Source organism: Cygnus olor, chromosome 11, assembly GCF_009769625.2.
Source record: "Cygnus olor isolate bCygOlo1 chromosome 11, bCygOlo1.pri.v2, whole genome shotgun sequence".
NCBI lineage: Eukaryota > Metazoa > Chordata > Aves > Anseriformes > Anatidae > Cygnus > Cygnus olor.
The window spans coordinates 6,924,066-6,951,152 of record NC_049179.1 but is presented as its reverse complement, the minus strand read 5'-3'; the positions used below and the strand labels follow the sequence as shown (position 1 = coordinate 6,951,152).

The window sequence follows — 27,087 nt, the reverse complement described above, 5'->3', positions numbered from 1 at the left end:
GTGTAGCCTTCTATGGGAAATGTTTGCATGGAGAAAAAACTGAGTTGCTCAGTGAGAGCTATTTTCGTGCTCATAGCTCACGCTATTAAAATAGGCCAAGATTGGAACTGGGGGCAAAAGAGCAATGATCAAGTTGGAAAACGAGTGAAGGGATGGGGGAAAACAACTAGAAGGAGAGGTAAATCTAGGATAAGACTGAGCAAGTATTTTGTTAAGGAATGGGGAAGCAAGCACTTACTGTATAGGCACTTTCTTGAGTCAGAATTTTTACATGTACTTTAAGATGGTTTCAATTTGCATTAAAACTGTTTTCCTCGTTATATCATTATGGTTACATTCATGATTGCTTTGGGCTTTTGAGGAGTGGATTTTAACTATCTCAGTTTTGACTCAAATTAATAAACAAGAAATCTCTGCATTCGAAATGCAGAACTTTTTAAAATCATTAACCGTTTTTACTGCTTTGCGGTATGTGATTTAATTAATTCTACTCACATGACTTAATATTCGAGGTCATTTCTTTTGCTGTGAAGACTTTGTTCCCTAATCATTGCCAGTGTTCTTCTCATCTGTAATTATTGCTGGAATGCCTACACTTCAAAAGGAAAAACAAACAACAGCAACAGCAACAAAAACAAATAACAAAAAATACCCACCCTTCTTGCCAGTGCTTAGAATACAACACTGCACTAAATCAGTATGATAAAGCAAACTGAATCAACAAAAAATTATTATTTTGGTTCTGGTTTGCATATGTAACAGTAAACTTGTTTATATACATACAGCAATATTATTCCTGTAATATACCTATAAATATATGTATTTTTTTTCCAATACAGGATGAATGTGGCCAATTTCCATATAATGCAAATACTCAGATACACTGGGTTTCTTTCCTGGATGGACGCCAACGAGTGCTGCTGTTCACAGATGATGTTGCATTAGTTTCCAAAGCATTACAAGCAGAAGAGATGGAGCAACCTGATCAAGAAATAAACTTGTCAATTCATAGTCTTGGACTTTCTCTTGTTAACAACGAAAATAAAAAAGAAATCTCTTATATAGGAATTACTAGGTACTACATATAGAAGCCTAAAAATTCGTTTGAATAATCAAAATTTGGCAGTCAATTGTAATTCTAGCAGTACAGTTGAATTGGTGGGAACATCTTTCCCATGAGATCAGTATAAGTGGAACCTCTTAAGCAAAATTAAGTTCTGCCTTTATTCCTATTGTGCAATTTGATTAGGATATAATTGCTCTATTTCTTAGCTTCTATAAAAAAGTAAGTAGTATTTTTTTCAAGCCTGAAAAATGAGGATTATATCTTTTCACATGGTTTGTGTGCATAAGAAAGGCTTAAGTACTTTTAAATTGTAACCTTCTTGTGTGTCGTGCAGCTCTGGTGTTGTTTGGGAACAGAAACTGAAGCAGAAATGGAAGCCATTTAATCAAAAACAAATAAACCTGTTGGAACAAGCCTATCAAAAATATCTTTGTAAGAGTGCTTTCCAAGCTCCAGGTTGGCATAAACTAGACAACAATACTGAGGTATGATTTGAGTTTCAGTATTTAAATGACTGCAGTACCTGAACAACAGTGAAAACAGACTTATGTGTTGCTAGTTAAGGATAGATGACCTATTAAGAGAAACACAATATGAACAGCAAACTTTGTTGGAATAGTTTTCATATTCTATATGGAGTATCTTGTTTTGAGGTAATACTGAGGCAATGTTGAACTATTTTCCATAGTTTTATTAGTAAGTGACAGATCATGTTTCAGGATCAGGTTAGAAACATCAACTGGGAACAGAGCTGCATGTAAACATCTCTAATTATACCAGTGTGAGATAACTCGTGAATTAGTTATTATGACACAGAGGTACTTGATTTGAACAACTGAAGTTGCAATGTAACATGCTTCTCAAACTAACTTGTGATTTTCTTTCCTTTCTGCGTGAATACTTGATGAGAGTTATTTCAGTAATTAATGGTATCACGAAGTAATGAAAATCCAGGTGTTACTAATAATGTGTTTTTCTTTACCCTAAAGCTTAATTAAATGATACATCATCTCTGCGTTCTTATTATTACCAGGTGAATTTTAGTAAAGTTCCAATGGAAATGCGTCTCCCAGTTAGATGTAGCATCCGACGTAGCTTCCTGTCAGGAATTCAGGTTGAATTCAAACAGTCACCTCACCAAAGAAGCTTACGAGCTCAACTATATTGGTTGCAGGTAACATGTTTCATCATGTTCTACGTACTAAAAACTTGAGATTTTTATTTTATTAATTTATGTGCATGAAGAGGCATCTCCGAATCTTATGTATGTGGTTCTTTGCTCTCTGATGTCAGGGTAGTAAAAATGCTATGAATACTCATTCGTGGGAAAGTAGTGCATTCCATGATTTCGTTTTGTATGGAAAAAATCACACAAAATTGTGGGTTACTGTAAAGCACGGTGCTATAATGAAAAACAATTTTTTTGCTGTTCTTAGAAGAAGGAAAAAACAAAAACCTTTTTCAAAATGTATTGATCATAGCTTGTGTATTATCATGTAACACCATGTTCTAGGTAGTGTACCTACAGATTCAAACCTCTTAGTGTAGAAAAGCCATCTGTCTACTGGAAAGTAGACAATAGAAATCTAAATGCTCAAAACCAGTATCCAGTAATATATCAGTGTATCAGAGTTGAACAGTGAATTAAGGTGCGCTACTTTTCACTGTTGACTTTTTTCACCGAGTCAACATATACCATCAGTTTCAGACCCTCTAAATGAATCTTTGAGTATGAAACTCTATAAGCATCCCTCAACCATCTGACCTTTTACAAGTAAACAAGTAACATCTTGAAATAATTTCAGCAAAATCTTTCTTGCTTTTTCTCCTTCCCCCAAAATGTGAATGACATTCTTCTTGACCACAGTTTATTTAAAAAAAAAAAAAAAAAAATCTCAAGCCTTCTAAAACTGCAGTGGTTTTTGATTAAAATGGTCTTTGATTATTGTGTCATTAAAACATGGCTGTAATTATGCGATAATTTAGGTTGATAATCAGTTACCAGGATCGATGTTTCCTGTTGTGTTTCACCCGGTGGCCCCTCCCAAGTCAATTGCTTTGGATTCAGGTAAGTAAAAGCCATTAATGATACCATCCTTACTCAATATTGAAGGTAGTAGCTTGGCAATTTTTTTTATATATACTTACGTATATTTTTTTTCAATTCAGAACCAAAACCATTCATTGACATCAGTGTCATCACTAGATTCAACGAATACAGCAAAGTTCTGCAATTCAAGTGAGTTTAGCAGTGTGTAGTAATACCTTAGAGATTTTAAACCTTTTTAGAAGTGAACCCTATTTTAAAGGTCAAATCGTCTTATCCAAACAACTCTTGACTTGAATTGAGTTTTAAATGTCTCTAGTGAAAAAGCATCATTCTGAAATAAACTTACTTTTAGAGAGTAAGGACTGGCCTGGTTAAAAAAACTCGTACAAAAGTTCTTAAGTAATTGGGATGATGCACCTTCTACTACAGCATCGGAAGTGCATGTCTGACTGTTTGCTTTATAGTGCTGGGTTTTTTTGGTGCTCTAACAACAGACAGCTCATACAGTCTCTAATGTAGCTCAAGACTGTGTGAGGATGGTGAATTTTAATAAAATAAATACTCAATAATATGCCTTCTGGAGAAAGGCAGTTGACTAAGAGGAATGAATACATATGCTGTTTAGGTGATACCAGTGGAGCATATGGAATTATAAATATAACAGGTAATTGGTGATGGTTAATATTTTTAAGGTAAATTTTGAAAGTGTTAAGATATGAATAATCTACAGTAAAGCAACACACAGTTTCATGTGGCTGGCAAGCTCTCCTAACTATAAATATACAGTAAATACTGTAGACAGTCTTACTATGCAATATTGCATAGCGAAACTTACAAAAAGCATGTGGTATTTAAATGTGTACAAATACACACTTTTCCTATTCCTGTTTTAGATACTTCATGGTTCTTATTCAGGAAATGGCACTGAAAATTGATCAAGGCTTTTTAGGAGCACTTAATGAACTTTTCACTCCATCTACAGATCCAGAAGCTGAAAGGCAAAGGGTAATGTATGGGAGAAATGAATTTTTGGCACAATAGATCCTTATGGACCTATGTGATTTCTCTGAATATGTTAGTGAATATTGCATTTGAGAACAGTGAGTAAAGGGACTTTTAAAGATAATTCTTAGTGAAACATGGAGATTTCTGTTGAACATTTGGGGTGAGTATTTTTAATGGACAAGTTTGAGTAACTGATACTGCATTATGTATAACTATTTTGTTCTTGTAATATTTCATTAATTGTTTGACAGATGTTTCAGCTGTAGCTAGAAAGTGTTACAGGTGGTAGATGAAATAAGCGTAGGGTATGGTGGTCTTTTAACTGATTCATCTATGTGTTCACAGTGTCTTCTGCTTTTTGTCTTCAGGGAGCAGAAGACAGTGATTTTCATGGCTTTGACTTAAGTCTTTTATTGAGATAGTATTCAGAATAATCACATCTTGCATTTGACACTAGTGTGCATAGGAGTCATTCTCACAAGCTTCTTTTTCTAAGAAATGTTACCTTCAGATGTACTGTCTAAAATTCTGATTTGGCAAGGAAATACAGAAAACGAAATAAACTCACAAAGTGTGTTATTTTACTAATATTCCTGAAGTAATACAGAAATGGCACCTTTAGTGATTGAGGAATTGAAGGGCATATCAAGTACTCTATAAAAAAAAAAAAAAAAAAAAAAAAAAAAAACAACAACCCAAAAACTGAAAAGTCTTTCAGAAATTTTTTTCTCCCTCACCTCTCCATTTACACATTTGAAGAAGAGAGTTAGTGTAGTTACAATTTCTTATACAAAAGTAGTTAGTCCATTCCCAGTTTTGGAGGTGCTGGCCCTTTAGTTGCTAGGAATTTTATTGTATTTGGATATGAGTATGCGTTCTGCTGGTTTTTACTAATATATATATATGTGTATATATATATATGTATAACATGTACATATTTGTATATTATTTGTGCTTTTATGTATGTTGATGAAATAACCTTCTGTTCCATTTTCTTTTTTTCTGTATTAAAACAGTCTAAATTAATTCAGCAAGACATAGATGCACTTAACACCGAACTAATGGAGTCTTCCTTAACAGACTTGTCAATGCTGAGCTTCTTTGAGCTTTTTCATATTTCTCCAATTAAGGTATGTAATAGAGATAATTTGAGTTAATAAAAGACTGTAAATGACTTCTTAATTCCTCACCTTTTGGGTAATTGAGTTCTTAATACTTTCTTTGGAATTGGGATTTTTTTATGTTCTCTGGAACTTAATACCTCGTTGGAAAACTTACTAGTAGTCTAAGAGTACAAACAGTACTTAACTGTTGCTTAGTGGGAGGAGTCAATGGAGATAACATTGAAAAAAACTATATAAAATCTGAATATATTTAACAGACATGTTGTCTGCTTCTTTTATTTGCTTCTATTATATTTGCACATGTAGACATAAGCAAAGTTATTTTTGTAGGGCAATTTGGCACTTCTCTATATGAAAATACATATAAATGCATACATTATCAAAGCAATACCATTGTGAGTTCAAGCATGTTAATTCAAATTGTACATTTCCTTAAAGGGAATAAAATATACACTTGACACTGTTTTAGCACTGGTTTGTTTGTTTAACTAATTGTTTCTTTACAGTTGCATTTGAGCCTGTCTCTGGCTTCTGGTGGAGAAGCATCAGATAAGGGTCAAGAAATGATAGCCATCCATTCTCTGAATTTACTGTTAAAAAGTATTGGAGCTACTCTAACAGATGTGGATGATCTTATTTTCAAGTAAGCTAATAAAGATTTTTCAAATTATTTCAATATTTTGAAAAAAAAAAGCTAGGGTAAATGTTAATAAATAGGTCTGTGTTAAACTTTGCTGACTGACACTAGTATAAATGGGTAAAGCCTTTTAGGAACGGAGGGAAGATGTTGTTTGTGCTCCTTTTCCAGGGAATATGGCTTCTGGATTATCTGAAGGAAAAAATAGACCGTTTAAAAGGAAGGAAGTGAGGAAGTGTGTCGTTAAATAATGCACAATACTTGTTTTTCAGACTTGCTTTCTTTCAAATTAAATACCAGTTCTACAAGAGAGACCAACTGATGAAGAGAGTTGTTAGACATTATAGTGAACAAGTAAGTTTTAGTCAAGCCTTTGTGACAACTTTTGAGTAACTATATTATAGAGTGAGGAAAATAGGAAAGAAAAGGTGAATAACTATAACGGCTACTAATTTTTTTTAAGTTTATGGTACTGAAGTAGGAATCTGATGGCACATGACTGAAATGTAAATACAAAATCCTCCTGAAAATTTATTTAAGAATTTTGATTTAATTACTTTTGTGTTCTGTCTACACTTTTTTTCACGACAGTATTCTGTAGTTTATCTGTGGATACACTGCATCTTTTGCCTAAGCCAGTCTTGATTGTAGTAGAAACACTCACTTGAGTGCTATAACACCTTGCTTGGGTAGTCAGTCAAAAAAATTTAGGAGCCTTGAATTCTAACATCGAACTGTGTAACAACCAATTAAGCTGTTCTTGTTTTTTCATTTTTTGTTGTTTTTTGTTGTTTTTGTTTTTATTTAGTTCCTGAAACAGATGTATGTTCTTGTACTTGGGTTAGATGTTCTTGGAAATCCATTTGGCTTAATCAGAGGCTTGTCTGAGGGAGTTGAAGCTTTCTTTTATGAGCCTTTCCAGGTATGACCTTGTGATTATTCAAACATCTATGAATAGTAGGCTGATACAATATACAAGTAGGATTGTAGTTTTTTGTGTCACTGTACTCTCCGCTGTTAAGAAAGGAATATATTTTTTTATGTTGACATTAGAGAAATGCCATATTCCAATGATTTCGTTCTCGTCAGTTTAAAGGAATTGCTAGTGCTTTCTTGTTATAGTTTTCTTTTATTCATAATAAGCTTTGTTACTAGGGTGCTGTTCAAGGACCTGAAGAATTTGCTGAGGGCTTTGTCATTGGTGTTAGAAGTCTTCTTGGACACACAGTGGGTATGTTGTAATGTATAGTGGGTAAAATACTCTTTTGATAAAATAGGTTAACTCATGGATAACATTTGTTTTTCTTATTTGGGAAGGAAAGTTGTTTCTGAAAATATCTACATGGTAATTTCTTGACAAGAATTTATCAGATACTATTGCCTGTATTCATGTTACAGACCATCCATGTCTAAGTTACTTGAGAGCATCTAAATCTGTTTTGTAGAATTAGGAAGCAAACTGAGAAACTTGGTAAGTTTAACTGAATTTGTAACATGCTGTGGATGAAAAAAGAAATAATAATGGTCCCAAAATATCTGGAAAAGCCTGAGAAATGTGCTGAGGACCAGTTCTTGTTACAGTTCATTTAGTTTTTTATTCAGCTATGTGTTGCAGCTATTACAAAAAGTCAGATGCCATCCAATATGATATGTAATATATACTGAGCTGATTCAAGAGTCACCTTTTACTAAGTTTATGAACTTCAGGCCAATTTCTTCTCATGATCAACATGGTAGTCAGTCTGTGTAAATTAGTAATACCTAAATTCAATACAAAATGAAATCTCTGAGCCTTGTGGTTTGTTGTGTGTTTTCTGCTATTAAATTTACTTTGTGATCTGTTCCATCAGGTGGTGCAGCGGGGGTGGTGTCTAGGATCACTGGCTCTGTTGGGAAAGGCTTAGCTGCCATTACTATGGATAAAGAATATCAGCAGAAACGAAGGGAGGAAATGGGTCGTCAGCCAAAAGACTTTGGTGACAGCCTGGCCAAAGGAGGAAAAGGCTTGTTGCGGGTATGAATTTGAAGTTGAGTGTATTATGTGCCAACATGTTGTAATCCTTGCATATGATTTTTAAGCATGTGAGATTGATTATGATGTCTTATTTGGCTTTGTCAGTTCACAAGCTAAACAGAAGACAAAAACAGGAAGTCAGTTTATAGGAGACTCAATATCCTCAATATCATTTATCAGCGTTAGGGTTTGAGGTAATGTAGTTCTTTTGACCAGCACAGGGAATTGAGGATAGGGTCTAAAAATGGGAAAGTTTCCTTTTTTTTTTTTTTTTCCCTCTGCTATCATTCCCTTATGGATCTGAAGTAAAAAGGAAATGTTTTTCTTCCTGATATTGAACTGCATTATTAAGTTTTAAAATGAAGGATGAAAAAATCGGTTGCCTAGTTAAACCATAGCATTCCTATTTCTAAGCAGGAACTTAATTATCTTCTTTGTTCTAGGGTGTTGTTGGGGGTGTGACAGGCATAATCACTAAACCTGTAGAAGGTAAGCGCTAAGGTTGCACTGCACTGTGTAAAGATTTCTTTCAATATTTTAGGATTTATTAATTTTAAGCAATATCAGTCTAAGTGTGGTGGTGGTAAAGCATAGGGTAAAGCATTTTCTAATTCAAATATAACCTTATGCAGTGTTTTACTCAGATACACTTCTAGCTGTTATTTGCTTACTACCTTTTCACTCTTTGTATGCATTAGGGAATGATTGTCTTTTTGATATATTTTGTAAGGCTTGCTGTAGTACCCAGTTTATTTTTTAAACAGAATAGAATAAAGATACTAAAAATGATTCTGCGATTCTTTGGAAAAAAAATAGTAATTTTAAGAAGCACTAATTGAAAAAGCTTTGGATGTTATGTCATGGGGACATGGGTTTAGTAATGGGACTCAGTAGGTCAGTTTGATGGTTGGACTCAGTCTTGAAGGTCTTTCCAACCTAAATGATTCTATGATTCTGTGACACTTTCTCCCTACAATATCGTACAATGTTCATGGCACATGTATATCAGGTGTTGAGCTAGTAGATTCTGGATATTACAGAAATAATGAACAACTAAAATAATATGTTTGTTGAAGATGACAGATGTCTTATCACTGTAGTTTATTTTGAGGGGACTCCAGAGGCTGGGGAAATATTAATAAAAAAATTTTTGGTTTAGTGCCTGAGAGCAGTATGAGTTTTGGTTAAGGCTGTCACTTCATCAGTATGATAGATGATGAAAAACACCCAAGAAAACAATACTTCATAGTTCACATCTAAGTGATTTAAATACTGGAAGTTAATTGTTGTGCTGTATTTCACCTGTGTTTTTTTATGTTGTTGGCAGATAATTTGAGGTGTAGTATTTAACTCACTGGTGGATGAAAACATGGGCTTTCTAAACACTCTTAGCTCTTCCATAGCTAAGTATTACCAGAAACATGGAGTTTTGAAGTAGAAATAATTAACTTCTGTTATGCATGTGCAACTTTGAGCCTTTGAATTATTTTATTGTTATTATTGACCTATAAAAACTGGTGATCCCCAGTCAGGGCCAAATGTGTGAGAAGAAGGATCTAGTTTGGCTGATGATTTAGGCTCAAAGGATTGTAGCAAATGGGGTTGTGTCAGGCTGGCAACCAGATGCTATTGGGGTTCCCCAGGGCTCCATTTTAGGGCCTGTTCTCTTCAATGTTTCTGTAAGTGGTCTGGACACAGGACTTGAATGCACTTTAAGTAGGTTTGCAGATGACACTAAATTAGGAAGTTTCTGTACGAGTGATGGGGCTACCGTGGATATATATACCATCTGGAGGATGAGAGCTTGGAGAGCAGCCCCACAGAAAGGAATGTAGAGGTTTTGGTTCATCGTAAGTTGAATATGAGTCAACAGAGTGACCTGGCAGCCAAAAGGGCCAGTCATTTCCTGGGGTACATGAAACGCAGCATTGCTAACTGGTCAAGGGAAGTGATTGTCCCTCTCTGCTCTGTACTGGTGTGGCCTCACCTAGATTACCACATACGGTTTTGGCTGTCATAAGATTAGAAGAATGTAAAACTACTAGAGAGCATGCAAAGGAGGGCAGCAAAGATGGTTGAAGGTCTAGAGAGGAAGGCATATGAGGAGCAGCTGAGGTCACTTGGTTTGTTCTGCCCAGAGAAGAAGAGACTGAGGGAAGGTGTCATGGTGGCCTGCAGCTCCCTGATGAGGGGAGCGGAGGGGCAGGCGCTGATCTCTTCTCTTTGGTGACAGCAACAGGACCTGAGGGAAGGGCATGGAGCTGCATCAGGGGAGGTTCAGGCTGGGTGTTAGGAAAAAGTTCTTCACTGAGAGGGTGGTCGAGCACTGGAACAAGCTCTCCAGGGAGTGGTTATGGCACCAAGCCCGCAAGAGTTCAAAAATAGTTTGGACAAGGATCTCGGATAGATGGTTTGATTTTTGAGTGCTCCTGCGGAATGCATGACTTCTTTGTAGAGCTTTTTAGTATGCAAACTATACATAATCAATTTCTATGGGCTGTTTTCAAGATAAAATGATTCTAATGCAGTTCAGAGCAGTAGTAGTTGAATTCTGTGGTTACTGGTTTCTGGCACATAATTAAAAATATCATTTTTTTCCTGTTTCTTTTAAAGGGGCTAAAAAGGAAGGTGCAGCTGGATTCTTCAAAGGAATTGGAAAGGGGCTTGTAGGAGTGGTAGCCCGCCCAACGGGTGGCATTGTAGATATGGCAAGCAGTACCTTCCAGGGAATTCAAAGGTAAAACGTCAAGAGGAAGTTTTGAAGAATTCTCCATATGTTATAAACTAGGTGCTGAAATGGTCCAGTAGTGACAGAAATTTGTTAAAGATGATTTGCAGTAGGATTATATAGGACTGAGAGTTACCTAGCAGCTGGTAATGAATGCATTTTATGACAATCTCTGGAAATTGTTGCTTCAGAATACATCTTGTAGTGTTACAGTTCACATAAACAGTACCTAGCCGATTTTATCCTTTCGCTACCATCCCTTATGAAAACATAATTAAAGGATCATGTTTAAACCTTACTTCTGAGGTAATTTGTGTACGCAGAATGCAAATGTTTAAATGTCATTTAAACTTACTGTAAAATATCAACCATTGAAATTCTGGGAGAAAATTTGCCCATTTGAAATTCAGTTAACAGTAACTGGTGAAACTCAAATATATAGTAAGCTTATGAGAATATTGTTCCATTGTCTCTGGCAGGGTGGCAGAGTCAACAGAAGAAGTATCTAATCTTCGCCCTCCACGTCTCATTCACGAAGATGGCATTATCCGGCCATATGACAGGGTGGAAGCTGAGGGTTATGATTTATTTGAGGTATGACTTACATTATAGTTTAAGTACTCTAATCTACAGGTTTCCTTAAAAGATTATAGAAATTAGGGAGAAAAAAAAGCTGCTCTGAAGGGAGATGGGATTAAGAATGCTTTGAAATATGTGGAAATATTAAGAAAAATGCGTTTGACACTCAGGTCAAATGTTTAGCTTGAAAAAAACAACCTAGTACCACTAAGTCTTCTTCATAAACTAAGCAACTCTTAAATAGGATGAATAGGGCTTGAATTAATTGGCATGTAATAGAATTACTGAAATTCCTGTAGTGTTTGGGTGGTATCAGCAGTTCAAAAAACTGCATGAGTTCTCAAAATACCACCTTTTGGTATTTATTATATTGTTCTTAGTGCTAATGTGTCATAGCTACAGGCATTACAGAAACGTACTAGCCTGCTTCCACATCTGGATGTGGATAACATATGGAGGTTGAGTAACTGCTGGTTTTAAGTCCTAAGTAATCAGAATCCAGTTGAATTGCATTTCAACTTTCACTTTCTTAAAAACTGAAAATCTTTATCTTTTGCTAAGAAGTTAAAGTAACATTACTTTCCTCATTAATGATTTTAAAACTAAAACTTGCATAATTGCTGCTTCCTTCTTGATGTTCATTTTTTAATCCTTATTTCCCAGTCTATTTCTAATATTTCTCTTCTTTTTCTTTCTCTCCTGGCTTACGCAGCAAGAACTGGAATAAAGGAGTAAACATTTTCCACGTTTCCTCTTGATTTCCTTTATGGTCTTTTATCTGCCTTAATTATTTAGATTAAGGGCATGATTGCATTTAACATGTCCTCTCCCCACCATTCATGTCTTTCCTGTGTAGCAGATAGTGTTTCATGTTGTCCAGGCTAGAAAATAAACAAAAAAAGAAACTTGAATATCTAAGGTAAGGTTAGATAAGTGAGAAAGATGAGAGAGAGGTTGTTTTTTCTCTTTTATATCTGTTTCATACTTAGCTCTTTATGAATGTCAGATGCTGAAGGCTCTTGGGGAAAAAATCATGGTAGGGTAGATGTTGAGTTCATTCATTTGTTAGCATTCTCTGTCTCTTAAAACTAGGGCTGTGGATGAAGGGAGAGAGCGACGTTTCATATGTGCACTAAATTTACAGTAGTGATACGGAATAGAATTTTCTTCTGTGAAAATGTTTGCTTACATTTTCAAGATTATATGGAAATGTTGTTTCCAAAAGGACTCTAACAAAACTTTTCTTTTTATTTCTGTAATATGCCATAGCCCTGCCACTTAAACATTTAATGAACCTTATGACTTCAAGTAAACACTACTCCTGCTTCTATTTGAAATTTTATCAGTTAAAAAAAATTATATCCAGCTCAGTTGACTCTGGTTTCATTCACAGAATCTTAGGGCTTTTCTCTTTAACATACTTACATATCAACTGTTAACATGAATATGTACTATACTGTTAACATGAATTTATATTAAAACATATTTCTAAATCAAGTGATGACATAAATTTAATTTCTAACACAACACCTCAGAAATAACAAACTACGCTGAACAAGTTGTCTTGGGAGCCAATTAATTGCTTATCGTACACAAATAAAACTTCAAGCAGACACATCTCTGCTGCTAATGCCTTTCTAGAATTTGCTGTTCAATAGTCAGCTTTTTTTCATTTAAAGTAGTTTAAAAAATGTAGGAAAATTATTTTACCTATTTAAATGAAATCCTCAGTGTCATATGTTGAGCAAAACAAATTGCTTCATGTAATGAGAATTTTCTGTCTTTAACTTCTATTATTCTTAGGTCTTGCTTGGAATATTTTTCAGTAATGCTGCACTTCCTGGTTGGTTGCACTGTATTTTTTCCATCTATCAAAAAGGAAGATGTAGCACAATTAGCACTGCAAATTGGATATTATGCATTTCCTGCACATCTAATATTTGTATTTTTCTTAGGTATAAATTATATCAGTAGTATAAATAGTTTCTTCTTTTCAGAAGTCAACTTTCTGAAAACAGCTTTTATTTTTAACCAATTTTGATTTTTATACTACAGCTTAGTGTTGGGAAGTTTTTGTTTTCTAATATAATTTCAAAACGAGATGGACCGTGTCTTACAGGAATAAGATAATTTACGAGAAGGATAGTTTATACACACTTGGAAATTTAATTGTCAATAAGTCAATTTATAGATGCTAGTTCTGTATATTTTTGATTCCTGTTTTGACCCAACATTACATGTAGTTTGACCATAATTCCCACTCTCTAATCTCTCATATTAACAGTATGCCACCCCTCTTCCCCTGTAAAAGAAGCTGAAGAATAAAATTCATAATAAGAATTATTTAGAAATGGAGAATTTTAACATATAAACCAGTCTGGATTCTTAATTCCTGTATTCTCTTGCATGCAAGGCTTCTGGATGCTTGCTGTCAGCCATACAAATACTGACCTAAAGATTATTCTCCTGCCTAAGCAGTTAAAATCATTTCAAATACCATTCTTACCACCCCTAAGTACTTCTGCGTTTTATCTTGATTGTGTATCATCTCTGATTTGGCCAGTGACTTCTGCTGTATTAAATTGAGTAATCAATTGAAATTCATCTGAGAAAGCTCTGCTTCTAGCCTGCTGCTTTAGCCATACTAACAGCTCAGCTCAGGTCCATTTACAGTTGGTCATTTCTATCAAATTAAAGGTGACTTTCCCTTGGTGATTAGAATGTTGTTTCAATATCCCTTCTTTTCCAACCACCTTGCTTTTATACGTTATACATCATTAAATTCATGACTTTTCCATGGGGAAAATGAACTAAACTTCTTTAAAGTGCTGTAATATTTTCATCAAAATAAAAGCTTCTTATAAAGATGCTTGAATTTTAACAATGTTCTCAAATCATGAAGTAATTTGCATCAAGTGCCCTAACCCCCTTTTTACAAAACACACTGCCATAGCACACTGAATTTGTATCAGGAGTATTGATGCAGCTCTGACAAATACTGCATTGCTTAGGCGGAAAGCTCCATGGAAATTCTTACTTTAATAAAGTATTATGTATAAAATTTAAAAGTACTAGCAGGACGGTTTCTGAAGTTACAAAACCAGACTTCATCACCAAAGCTTGGAGTTTAAATAGAGGAATAACCTCTATTTTTGGTTGTTGGAAAATTCTGAATTAAAATGATTTTTAAAGTATCACATCCCTGGGGATCAAATCCAGGAAAACGTTGTGCTGTTGATTTAATCTGTAGAACATGAATCCACCTTTGAGCTTAAAGGTGTTTTTTGGGTTCTGTTGCAATGTATGATGATGCTTTAAAACATTTGTTAAACTTGTAAATATACAAAAATAAAATGCAAATATAAGTAAATGTTGAAGCTTCTAATTGATTTTGATGTAAGCTGGATTGACATCAGGTCCTTCCATTTTGGTTACTTGGTCTATATAGAGTTTTTAGCCTGCATGGTTGACCATAGACAGATAAATGTGGAGTCAAGTCATAGATTCAGCTATGGAAATTAAGAAGGAAATGAATTTTTACAGGGAATAACTAAAAATATACTGATTTTATTTTCTCCTTCCTCCTTCATTTCAAGTATGTTCTCACGAGTTTGTCAGAAACAACTTGAGAGATTTACTTTTACACAGTGGCTGAATTCCCCAATAACAGAAGTAAACTGAAAACCAAAGGTCATTTTTACTTTGAAGATCATTGGACCAGTTTTGGGGCCTCCAGTTACAGACAGTTGATGGGATACTGTAAACCTGATGACGTTCTAGAAAATACTGTTCTTCAGTTAAATAGCATATACAGAATAAAAAATTAGAAAAATACTTAGTGAAAAAATGTTGAAGAGCCTAAAAATAGCTGGGAAGCACTTTATTGTTTTGTTTGGAAGCATTTTTAAACCTCTGTTCATGGTTTATCATTTGTTATAGCTGACTAACAGAAACAGAGGACGAGTAGCTTGATCGACACTTTCTTATACCTTCCTTACATACTTGAGATATCGAATAAGCATGTCTTTTCAATGCTTTAGAAGCATGACCCTTGAGGTACATTGGGTGTAACTTGGTTGTATATTTCTATAAGTCTGGGCCATGTGTTTATTCTCAAAAGGTATTGCCACAGGATTTTCACTCTTGATTCAAGTCTGCAGCATAGGATATACTAAATAAATAGGAATTATTAAACAATTAGCACAAAAAGAAAATTCAAGCTAGGTGAATAGCCTAATGACACTGCAATGTCATGTTCTCCCTTTTGAGGGGGAGGGAGCAGACCTTTCACTGACTCAGCTTCAGGAGTGAGAACACTGTGATTAGCCTGCTTTTAAAGAACCAGTTCAACTAGGTGACATTTAAAAAGGCTTTTGAATTGAAAACACCACTTTGACTTCTGTTTTTACGGTCTAAATGTTTTCATTTTCTGTTCCAGAAATTGCACATCAGAAAGCTGGAAAAAGAAACCTACCGATATCACCGTGCACTTCCAAGAGGCAGAAGGGCAAACCTTATTGTTACCAATAGGTATTTAGCTTTGAAGGCCTCCTAAGGGCTTCTCTTCATTTCAGCTTCATGATCAGGCATCTGGCTAGTCTAAAGCGGTAGCTATTGTCTGCATATTTGCTTTCCTTATTGGTTTTCTTCATTTTATAATTTGTTTCCTTTATGGAAAATGTAAGATGACGATCAATGATGTTGATACAAGATGCTAGTTCAGGAAGCTATTTTAGTCGACGCTGAGGTCAGTGACCGTTTCATAATAGTGGAGGGAAATACTCCTTTTTCTGTTTCTGATGTTTCAAATTAGTTTGTGTTAAGTGTCTGTAGTCAAAACTATGTTTTTCTAATTCATGTGTACAGTCTCCTTTATTAAAGGATACTCTTAAGTGAAGTCTTAGCTTTTCTTGTTCAAGTATGAACATAAGTATTAAACCCATCAGGCAGTATTTAGAATGTAAGTTGTTACTAGTCTTGGATGCAGTTTGAGGACTCAAAACTTTGTAAATACATTTAGATAACAAGAAGGAGCCCATAGTTTCTTCTCCATATCCCAGATGTCACCAATTTCTGCCCCTTGCCTGAATGTATGAGGTGAGCTAACCCATAATGAGACTCTGAGAGACATTCCACTTAAATTTGTTTTATAACAACTAGCACACTTCATAATTCATGCTGCACCAGAACAGGGTTTTTAAGATAAGTACTTATGTCTTTTTATAATAGTTGGGTGGCTTAGTTTTTTGCAGCTTCAGCTAAATATGCAATTCTGTTCTTATCCCAGTTGGGATAAGGGGCATGTTTAAAAGTTCTAGTTTAATTCCATTCAAAACTGCCCCTTGTTTTGGTCCTAGTGTGACAGCTAACCTTGGAGTTTTGAAATGTTAGAGGGATTGCTAGTTAGCAAATGTAACATGTAATTAGGACTGCCAGATGATCCATTTCTACTTTGCACTTGTTTCAATATATAGTTAGTATTCAGTTTGCTGACTGCCCTGAAATGGTAGAGGCTGACATTGTGGAAGAGATTTGAATTAATTGATGACCCTCTAGTATCCAATTCTAGAAAAATGTTTGGATTTGGAGAGATGGGTGAGTTTTGATTTAACTTGCCCTGTGCATACCATGTGATAACAGATCACTATGAGTCCTAAGGACAAAATTATCATCTTAGTGTGTATATTAAAGAAATATTGTTCTACTGCTACTGAATTGGTAGTTTTGATCCACATAGAAAATGCCTTCTTGAGCATATTTCTGGGTTTCATTTCATTTTCTGACAAAGTTCTAGTCTCAGGGAGAAACTGTGTATTGACTTGTTTTCCTTCTGAACAGGAGAGTGATATATGTAAAGGAGGTTGAAATCTTAGGTCACTTAACTACAGAGTGGGATTACTTATTTGAAGACTTCGCATGCTGTCCCACCTATGAAGGAAGTGTTTTAAAAATAACTGTTTTGGTAAGAAAAGCTTTTTTTAAAAAATTTATTTATTTCATTTAACACTACTTATTTAGTGATCCAAAGATGCTTAGAGTTTGCTTAAGGGTTCTAACTGCTGACGTTGGAGCTATGAGGTAGGAGCTGCTTTGTATTTTTTGGAACTATGGATGGGTTGGACAGAGACCACGCGGAAATCTAAACTGAAGTTGACATTCAAGCCATTTAAGTATCAGGTTCTGCATTCTTGTTTTATGAGTCACCTGAACTACATTTTTGTTCCCCTCTGCAACAGGATCAAAGGATGTTCCACAGGAAGGACAGTGTAGGTCATGAATGCGTAAAGGCAATTCAACTTCAGGATGAATCTACAGCAAGGGTATCTTCTTTCTTCTGTTTTCTTTCTCCTTATGATATTGTTAGTAGTTGTTGAAACTCAGCATGTCTAAAAAACCAGTAACATTCACAGACTAGTTACAGAATAGTGTGCTGTGCCTGGGGACTGTTTAATTTGTTGTTGAAAATGAGTTTGACCAGGAGAACGAGATAAGATAGACTGAAGCATTCAAGAGAGTAAATGCGATAAGTTAACGTTAAAGCTGGCATCGTCTTATGCTTTGTGTATTATAACTCATTAATAGAAAATAGTTCAAATAATTAATGAGCTAGGTTAAGTTCATTCTAGTCTCTAGGAGTCAATGTACCTCTGAATTATGCCACCTCCTCATTATTTCAAGATGACTGAATTAACCCAGCAAGTGTACCTCTGTGTGAAATGAATGACAGGCTCCTTCCCCCCTTCTCACTCTCTGCCCATTTTCTCCTGTTTATTTCCAAATGTTTGCTCATGTTGATGCTGGAGAGGTTGATTTTTGAGTGTTTTTGCTTTATGTATGGCTGGGTTTCCTAGCTAACTCACACAAGCTAAACTAACAGTTTACATAAATTCCATGGTACTTAAACAACAGAAAAATCTACCTGGGTAACTGTATATCTTGTAGTTCTGTGTCAGATTATAAGAGATGATGAATTCTTCCCAATCCCCACAGTGGTGTAAAGTAATTCGACAGCATCTTGTAAGCACATGTGAAACAGTAGCTTGAGTAAATGGCAACTCAAAACTAGAATATGCCCAAATTCTTCCTATGAAGTTGATCAAGCCATCTAAAAGAACAGGTTAGACAGGGGACAAAAAAGTTGCTATTATTTGAACGTACTTCTTTACATACTGGAACAGTGTATATTACTGTTCCTTCACTATCTCCTGTCCGAAGAGGTTTTTTTAGCCTTCTCTTTTGGCATGTGTTCCAAATCATGCAGCTGGTTCGCTAGTGTAAATCCTTTCAACACAAACAAACAGCAACTACAAAAATGTAGGCAACACCAGAGAAATAAATTACTTCTTTCTGTTTCATTCTCTTCTAAAAAATTTTACTGTTTACTTACATATTTCTCTGCTGTTACACTGGCTTGTGTGTGTTAATAAATTTCTGTCTTCAAGTGGAACACTAGCGCTTACCTTTTGTGGATTTCAATTGCATGAGTTTATTAGCATTACTCTTAATATTATATCTCCTTTCTTTGCATAGATCCCACTTAGAAAACTCTCCTAATTTGACAGGAAGTCACAAAAAAGTGTGCTTCACAGATAATTATCACTTCTTTTAAGACTTTGTGAAGCTCTTAGTGACAAAAACATGAAACAAATGTCTGCAAGATCAACTTAAGTTTATCTGTAGCTTCCTTGTTCTTTCTGTCCACTATAAAAATAACATGGGTTTTGTTTGCTTGTTTTTTAGTCTTCTGAATCTTTCCCCAGTCTCCATGAGTTACCAGCAATCCATAAATGTTTGAAATGCTTCAAGTATACTCTGGTGCATGTTGTCTGTCCATCCAGCTTAACTTACTTTTTCTTCTCATATTCATTGTTACATAAATCAGTTTGTCTTACTGAAATCAGGAGTAAAACTGCCTTCACAAGCATTTCCAGCACTTAAGCTTTCTCTTAATGCCGGAGTTATTCAGGTAAAATGAGGCTGACCATCCAAACTACCCTAGTACTTGCCCCCTCACGCCCCCGAGGCATTTACACGTGGCAGTGACATTAATTTTCTTGAACTGGAGGTATATCATAATGTTAATATTATGGATATGTCCTATGCATAACGTAAGTTTAATGTTAGGTAGTTGTGAAACCGATTTTTCTAACTATTGGACCAGTTTGTTTGGGTTGTTGCACTGCTTTGTTAGCTAAGTTGTTTCTAATTGTATCCTTATTATTTGCTTCTCTTCTAATGTATCCTTCAGTGGATTGCAACTATCTATCCAGTTTATTGTGAGCGCTTTTCATTGTAAACCTTGACAAAAGCATGGGCATTTATATCTTCCTGTCATTATCACGAATGATTCTGTTACACTTACAGATAATGATAATGAAAACCTGTTGGTTGGTTGGCCCAAACATAGTTCTTTTCATAGCCCTATCACCTCAGACTGAAACTTTTAGGTGTAGGCTCTCAGTATTTTATGTATTTTTAGAAGAGAAAATACTGCTAAATTTGATCTGATATTAACTTTTTTTTTTCAAAATACCTTTGTTGTTTTGGTATTTAAATTTTCACTAGAAACCATATATAATGAAAGGAACAGGGGGATGAAACGTGTTAGTTAGGACATCTACTACATTGGGATATATACTTGGTCAGTATATATCTATTTGAGAGGCCTTTGGTTCTATTTATATTTATTGATTCTACTATATTTATTTGAGATGCCTTTGATTCTATTTATTTGTGAGGCCTTGGAAATTCAGCAAAAAGAGAGGGAACACATCCTTTCGTTGGTCTTAACAAATATTACATATAATGCAAAATGGCTATTTAAATGTTAACTGGTATTTTACAGTGCTTTTATGTTAGTACAGGTTGTAGTTCCTGGTTTTTGGGCTAGCATAGTGCTGGACCTTTAAATGGCCTGACTTTCAAAGCCTTCAGAGTGTATAGTATTGGAAAAGGCACTTGCTTATCTATTTAAGATCGCAGCCCTTGCATTGTGGTGCTACCTGAGGAAGGTTTATCTAGCTAAGTGTGAATAAATTTGTTAATGCGGCTACTTGAAAAATCTGAGCAGATTGACAACATCACTGAAGCTTTTTCTGTGTTGAATATTATGTAGGTGAGTCAGAAGCTGTGTATTTAACTTAAGGCACATAAACTAGCCAATGCATGTGTAGGTTTTGCTGTAGGGGGCAAACTTTAATCTTTGTAGTTTCAATATATTGTTTTACAGAGCATTTGTTCTGCCATTGTGGAAGCCCAGGCAACAAGAAAACAACAGAAGCTGGTGAAGCAAGCATCACTGCAGTTGAAGAAACCACAAACGCTATCTTGATAATAACTGGATTTGTCGGGTTTGACCTTTGGTATGCAATCTCACACCTAAAATTGATTAGAAGCAACATGGAAACTTTTTACAGAAACTAAAGCTAAAATATCTGAGGTCTTCCTTTGACATTAACAGCCATAAACACTTTATTTTAAGAACCTATGTGTCTTGCCAAAACTGTGGATTTAATTAACCTAAAATAAGCATCAAAGCCTAAAAATTACAACTTTTAGCTAAAGTTTTCCCACTTTAAAACTACCTTTTCTGCACTCTTTAATATCAGGATAAAATAGTTATATAATTTGCACTCTAATGTTAAGGTTTAGAAACAGGTTGTAGTAATCGTGGTTCTAGCATTTTGCTATCTGAAGTGCTTATGTTAGTGACTGATTGAAACAAAAACTTCTATTTTAAGCAGCATTCTGTTTAAATTAAGAAAGTGTATACAATTTAGCTACTCTAAGTTGTTCTGTGTCTGTTTAGTATCCTAAAAATAGTGCACTGGAGTAACATAAAAATGGCTAATGAATGAAATAGGTTATTGTTGTGTGGGGATGCTTACTTCGGAATGTTGTCATTTACACTGTAAATGAAAATCTGCACTTTAAAAATAGAAAATATTGTTTATCTGTCTTGAGTATATATATGATTTTGGTTATATCACTGTAGCTTAAAGACCTTCCCATGGAGGAACAGTACACTCTTGTACTGTGAGAATGTTGTGTGCCAAAAGCTTAAATCAAAATAGTTTGCAATATTTTAGTGTATAGCTATTTCACTGCAAGAGTGCCATCTAATTAAGCTAAAATATGCTTCTGATGTATTATTTTCTGTTGCAGTTTTTCTTTCTGAAGACCCTTAAAATACAGTTTAATAAGATACTTAAGCATATTCAAAACATTCCCTGTATATACTATGGTATGAGTAATCCTACGAACTTAATTGAGACAAATTCTGCAACACAAGGCTTACACACAAGTAGTTGGGTCAGGGACTATATGAGGAAATCAAATGGGTTTCAGTTCAGTGAACAGTAAACTAACAACACTTGCTGTCAGTCTTTGGCTCTCAAGTACAGAAAATGCTCTTACGTGTGCTTACTCTTACAAATTTGTTCTTTCCATCTTACTTCACTTGGAAACCATCAATGAATGATTTTTGTATTTTATTATTATTTCATTTTATACTAGATAATAATTACAGATATGAACTCAGAGTAAAACTAGCGATATTCTTGCATAGATCTATTCTGTAAGGGTAGCTATCATGAGAGCTAGGCCTGGATTTTTGAACATTGTCCATAGTTAAGGGCTGTTGGATTCTATAAATGTGTTCTGAACTTGTACCTTTTCATTAGATATCTTTCGGAGAGTATCTGCAGCCGTGATTTTATTGCTCTTGTATGCATGTGGTTATTAATCCTGTTCAGTCCAAGGGGAATAAACGTGGTACAACCTTTGTCTGTAATATCACCTATGTTCTGGAAAGCTCTGCTTAAACATTGAGATTAGCAGCCTAGGTTGTATGTATTTCAAGCCTTGTGTTTAAAAAGTATATATATTGACAATAAATTTTTATATGCAATTATTTGTGGAATTGTTTTTAATGATGGTGCTTTTGAAATACATTCTGTTCTCTTGGTTTGCTGTGTTTCAGTGTCACAATATGGGGGAAAAAAAAGGAATATTAACGTTCCTCATGAGCTATCTGCAGCCCTGTGCTTCCTTCAGTTTGGTGTCTGGCATTTAAGGGATGGTTCTGTATGTATTGTCTTTTAATTCTAGCTGAAAGTAGATTTCAATTCTGTGTATCTTTGTGTTTACGATGTGCCATTTTTGAGGTGGAGAATTGAAGCTTAAAACAGTTCTGATGACACATTTCTTGCTCTGGTCTTCTGCTTGCTTCAGTTGTTTACTTTTTTGAGTTCTCAAGAGTAGATTCTTTTTCTCTCTGTATTTCACTGTAGGTACAGTGAAATAGCTTTCTGTTTAAAGCAGTTTGAAGAAGCAGTAGGGTTTTAAAGAAGAACTTTTGATTTTGAAATGCTTGCCTTTGCAGTTTGTGTTGCTAGCTGAGTTTGAAGTGGTAGATGTCACTAGGACTTCTAGCTGAGGTAATAAATGACCTTCTGTACCACTTGGACCAAGCACTCTGGAGGACATGAGAGATCACTTGCTTCACAAGAAATTGCATTTCTTGTTTAAATAAGGATAGATGTTTGGGTCTAGTATGTTTCCAGTTCTTATCCTGTGCTTTCCTCAGTCTTCTGTTTAATGTGTCCTTCCCCCTTTTGCTCTGTTGTTTTATCTAGCCTTTTGCATTGCTGCTTTCTCTACAGCCCTTGTCTGTACCTAGGTTTTGTTGTCTGATGATGTCAGTTTTTTTTTGCCCTGTTCCCTTTCTGTCCTTTTTCTGAAACTTCCCATCTTGTTAAAGTGCTGGCTGAGGGAATTAGGGCTGAGGAGAGTCTCTTGACTCATATACCTAAGTATATAAGCATAAGAACAGTGAATGAATTACATGTTGTTTGGGTGATCTGTAGGAATGAGGCATTGCTGGGGTAGAGAATCTTTAGTGATGAATTTTCAACCAGGTGCTGTGGTGCCAAGTGAGTTTTCTCAAAGATGTAGGCACACCCTTGCAGTGTTGCAACAAAGTGATTTCCCATCCCTTGCAAATGTTATTCTTTTATGAAGCTCTAGAGCTTCAGTGCTACTGAACACCAGTGGGCGAAACTGTTGAGATCTTTCTAGACCTTTCATTACAGTGAGCTCCTGGAAGTTTTTGCTGTCCCCAAAACCAAATTTCTACTAATTACAAGACATGGCATACTAGATAGCTAAAACAGAACTCCATGCACGTATGGCCTGGATCCCTGCTTTGCTTCAATTACTCTGCTTTTTGTATGACCATAGGTTTCTCTGGCTCTTCAAAAGCTTTTCTTTCCATGACTTGGATGGCTGTTTTGTCCTTGCAGCTGTTTTTTTCAGTCTCTTGCTTGAGATATAGCCTCCTTTATGCAACTACCTCATTCCTTTCTGCCATGCAGTTCCCCTACCCCCAGCATCCTCAGTCCTCCTAGGTGAGGATTAGCATGCACTTCTTCAATGGAGAGCTATCTCGATCTAGTAATCATTTTGAAGGGCAGTAGTAGAAACTGATATTAAAATCAAACAATCTTGTATGTTTTGCTTATGGTCTTAGAACCATGTAATGCTTTCAAAAAAAAAATCCAAAAAACTATCGAGGAGGTTTCAGAGTAGATAAAAGGTATCCATGATTCTTCAGAGGGTGGTGCTGTGGATTTTTAGTTATTGATTTATTTATTTAAGGAAGTACTATTACTTTGTTTTCAATGAATTTCTGTCCAATCTGGAGACTAGTAAGTCTAGATTTTATTCAGACTTTCTCCTCTTAAAAGAACCCTATGTTGATTAATTATGCAGTCATTGTGATGTTTTTCTTTATAGAATTAGAGTAAGTCAGCCACTTAAAACTACTAAAGTGAACTTCAAAAACACCAAGCAAATTTAAAAAACAAAACCAAACCCCACCAACAATAAACAAAAAACCCCTCCCTGTATGACACTCTCTCTTAAAAACATTCAGGGTGTAGTCTCTTTATCCTTAGGGATACTTACAACCTCACTGGACATTGTCCTTGACAACCTGCTGTAGCTGACTATGTTTGGACTCTGTTAAACCCAGAGATGTCTTCCAACCCCAGCTGTTCTGTTCTTGCCAGTAAGAAATTTGAAATACCTTTAGAAAGGAGGGGGAAAAAAACAAGTGAGAGGTTGTGTTTCCTGGGTTAACTTAAACTAAAACTGCCAAAACAATTCTACACTTTTCACTATTGATTTTAACTATTTTCTCAGCCCTTGCAGTCTGGAAGAATGTTTGGTTTATTATGCACACTGAATAGAGAGTGTTTTATTAATAAGAGATTAAATATAGTCTCTTAAATTACTAATTGTGAAGTTGAGGGAGGGGATAAATCAGGAAATTCAGCTAAACAATCAAAAATTAAGTTTAAAAGAGAGAACTGAGTTGAGAAACTTTTTTTGAAACTAGCTAGCTACCATTTATTTGACAAAATTGTTTTTTCAACAGCTCCTGAAGTCAAATTTACTCAAATCTGAGTGTGAAGACTTAACTTCAAATAGATGCCAGTGGACTGACTGCTTCAACAGAAATGATAATATAAGAAACAAGTGGAGGGATTTGATAATCACTGTATACAACCTGAGATTCCATTTGAAAAATCAAACCTATAGTTTTTTTATTAAAATGTCCTGGACAAAGGTATGCTTTTGAGAGGGAGGGCAGTTACCAATTAAGAATATGATGCCACATAGCACATGAAGTGCAGGTTGAAGAAAAAGATTTAGACATGCAGATGTAAGAGAAAATGTGTGTTCTGAATGCATGAATATTTTTCAGTTTACTGATGCTTCCTAATGCAAGTCCACACCTTGGATTGTGGATCTCATTTGCATAATCAGTAAGGATGTTGCAAATACGCAAATTTCTAGACTTCACAAATGGTTATCTCTGGGATGCAATTTACTTCTGTTTTGGAGTTTTCAAGATGTTTGTCATCAACAAAGCAACTAAGATGGTAGCTTATTCTATTCACCTCACTTAACTGGGTGAGAAAAGCGTAAGTGTGAAAGGAGATATAACTCTAAGGAGTTGACCTATCAAAAGGAAGTTGTAAATTCAAAACATTTGATTCATTACATTTTGTTTTCACTTTAACATTTCTCTACAGGTCAACAAGGATATTTCTGCTTATAAAATGATTTAATATAGTTTGTTACCTATTTTACAGTGTTTCAGAGTTCCTCTCCTGATCTAATCTTTAGTGTTCAGATTGCATTTGGGATGAGGGGAAGGAGGAACCCCATAATTTGGCTGGTAATTAAAGAAAGTGAAAGGAGGATGGTGGTAAATCCATAAAATGGCTGACTCTTCAAAGGCAGAATGTTGGTAAAAGCTGTTTTGAGGTACTGAAATCCTGCTACAAATTCCTTTTACATCAGTACTGAAAAATACCTCATCTAGTTATGAAGAGTGACTGTATTGAGTTTTAACAAGTAAGAAATTTCTGCTTGGATTTCAATCAGGGAGGCAGAGACATTCTCAGACATTTACTAGAGTCAGCAGATGGAAAACTGAAAATCCTCTTTACTGATAATATGACAGCAGTCAAGTTCCACTGTTCATCTTGTGTGTGCCCAGGTTGTTTGTAGACTCTACTGTTTATCAAAGGTAAGCATAGTAAGGATGTATAATTCTGAAAAATACTTATCCAAAACAAAGACTTGGAAAATAGGAAAGGTGGTGATGTACTGTACAATGTGGCATACTTCTAGGCATTTGAAACTTCTCCATTAGGAATGAATAAATTCAATATATATATTATATATATACATATGTATATATATAATAAAAGCTTTATAGGTAAAGCAGCGAGCTGTGCAGGTTCTAGTCTCTGCTCTGATAAATATGGTCCTGAATGAATCTGTCCTTGATTTAGAAGATTTACAAGGACTGTGTTGTGCTTATAAAGCTTTCTGTTAGGTTTGTTTAGCTCTGGCTGTGCTTTACATTTTCCTGCTGGAAATAAGTTTGCTGTTCATTTTTAAAGAGCTATGACATGGGATTAAAATGCTCTTAAGGAGTCCCAAAATACTGGTACATCTGATTCTATAGGATTATTGCAGATTATCAGTAAAAGCAAGACAGAAGATACCTTGAGTCAATAATTTACATGTAAGAAACCCAACTTTTGACCTTTTCCTGTCTTGAAAGGAATATAATCGAAGAATAAGGTATAATGCAAGTATAGTATGACATTCTAACAAATTTGTGGGGGAGCATTTTTCTACAATTGCTCTTACATTAGAACGATAACATCAGTAGGCTTGTCACTGGGGGACAGTCCTGAAGAAACAGATCTCTCTTAAATTTGAACCCCAGTCAGTTAACTTTGTTCTGTCCAATGCGAGACGTTCTGCAGACTTTTGACAGAGCAAAACAACTTTGAGTAATTGATAACCAATGCTGATAAGCATCAAAGCAGTAGACACGTTCTCCAAATTTTTGTGGGATGTTACAAATAAAATGTACCATAAAAACCTTTGCAATTAATTCTAAGTGGATTTAATTCGATACGCTGTAGTATAGCAGAAATCCATGTGAAATAGGTATGTGAAAATCCATAGACAATAAGTTCCTATGTTACAAATCAAGTGCTACAGTGAATTGTTGTTTCAGTAGTTATCCACAAGGTGGGAGAATGGTCCTTCATATTTTACTGCTGTTGTCTTTTCTCTTTTCTGCCCACCCTCCTCCCACCTGGATACTGTACTGTTGAAATCACTTAGTTGATATGGTCAATGCAGAGCATGGAGCTATATGTCAGAGGCTGTCAGAAAGTTTAGCAACTGTAGATCCAAGCCTGAAGTTTTAGAAGTGTTGAAAATATAATGTAAAGCTCATTCAAATGTGAATTCTTACTTGTCCATAGAGTACTATAGGAATTGATGCCAAT

The 27,087-nt window shown here is 35.2% G+C and overlaps 1 protein-coding gene across 3 annotated transcripts in view; it reads left to right on the top strand.

Moving 5' to 3' along the window:
* VPS13C (vacuolar protein sorting 13 homolog C) overlaps positions 1–22,115 on the top strand; it is an 88,563-nt gene extending 66,448 nt beyond the window's left edge. For 2 of the 3 annotated variants that reach the window (XM_040569631.1, XM_040569629.1), the window contains 19 exons: positions 840–1,075; positions 1,401–1,551; positions 2,100–2,240; positions 3,053–3,134; positions 3,236–3,305; positions 4,010–4,121; positions 5,138–5,251; positions 5,752–5,888; positions 6,155–6,236; positions 6,691–6,804; positions 7,038–7,113; positions 7,733–7,896; positions 8,340–8,385; positions 10,510–10,633; positions 11,104–11,218; positions 15,642–15,733; positions 17,042–17,165; positions 17,440–17,523; positions 20,433–22,115. In XM_040569631.1, the coding sequence (XP_040425565.1) occupies positions 840–1,075; positions 1,401–1,551; positions 2,100–2,240; positions 3,053–3,134; positions 3,236–3,305; positions 4,010–4,121; positions 5,138–5,251; positions 5,752–5,888; positions 6,155–6,236; positions 6,691–6,804; positions 7,038–7,113; positions 7,733–7,896; positions 8,340–8,385; positions 10,510–10,633; positions 11,104–11,218; positions 15,642–15,733; positions 17,042–17,165; positions 17,440–17,523; positions 20,433–20,534 (2,166 nt within the window). In that variant the 3' untranslated portion in view covers positions 20,535–22,115. Of the gene's footprint in view, positions 1–839; positions 1,076–1,400; positions 1,552–2,099; positions 2,241–3,052; positions 3,135–3,235; positions 3,306–4,009; positions 4,122–5,137; positions 5,252–5,751; positions 5,889–6,154; positions 6,237–6,690; positions 6,805–7,037; positions 7,114–7,732; positions 7,897–8,339; positions 8,386–10,509; positions 10,634–11,103; positions 11,219–11,915; positions 14,344–15,641; positions 15,734–17,041; positions 17,166–17,439; positions 17,524–20,432 lie in introns of those variants that run through there. The other variant, XM_040569630.1, reaches the window with a different exon arrangement.
* The last annotated feature ends 4,972 nt before the right edge of the window (positions 22,116–27,087 follow it).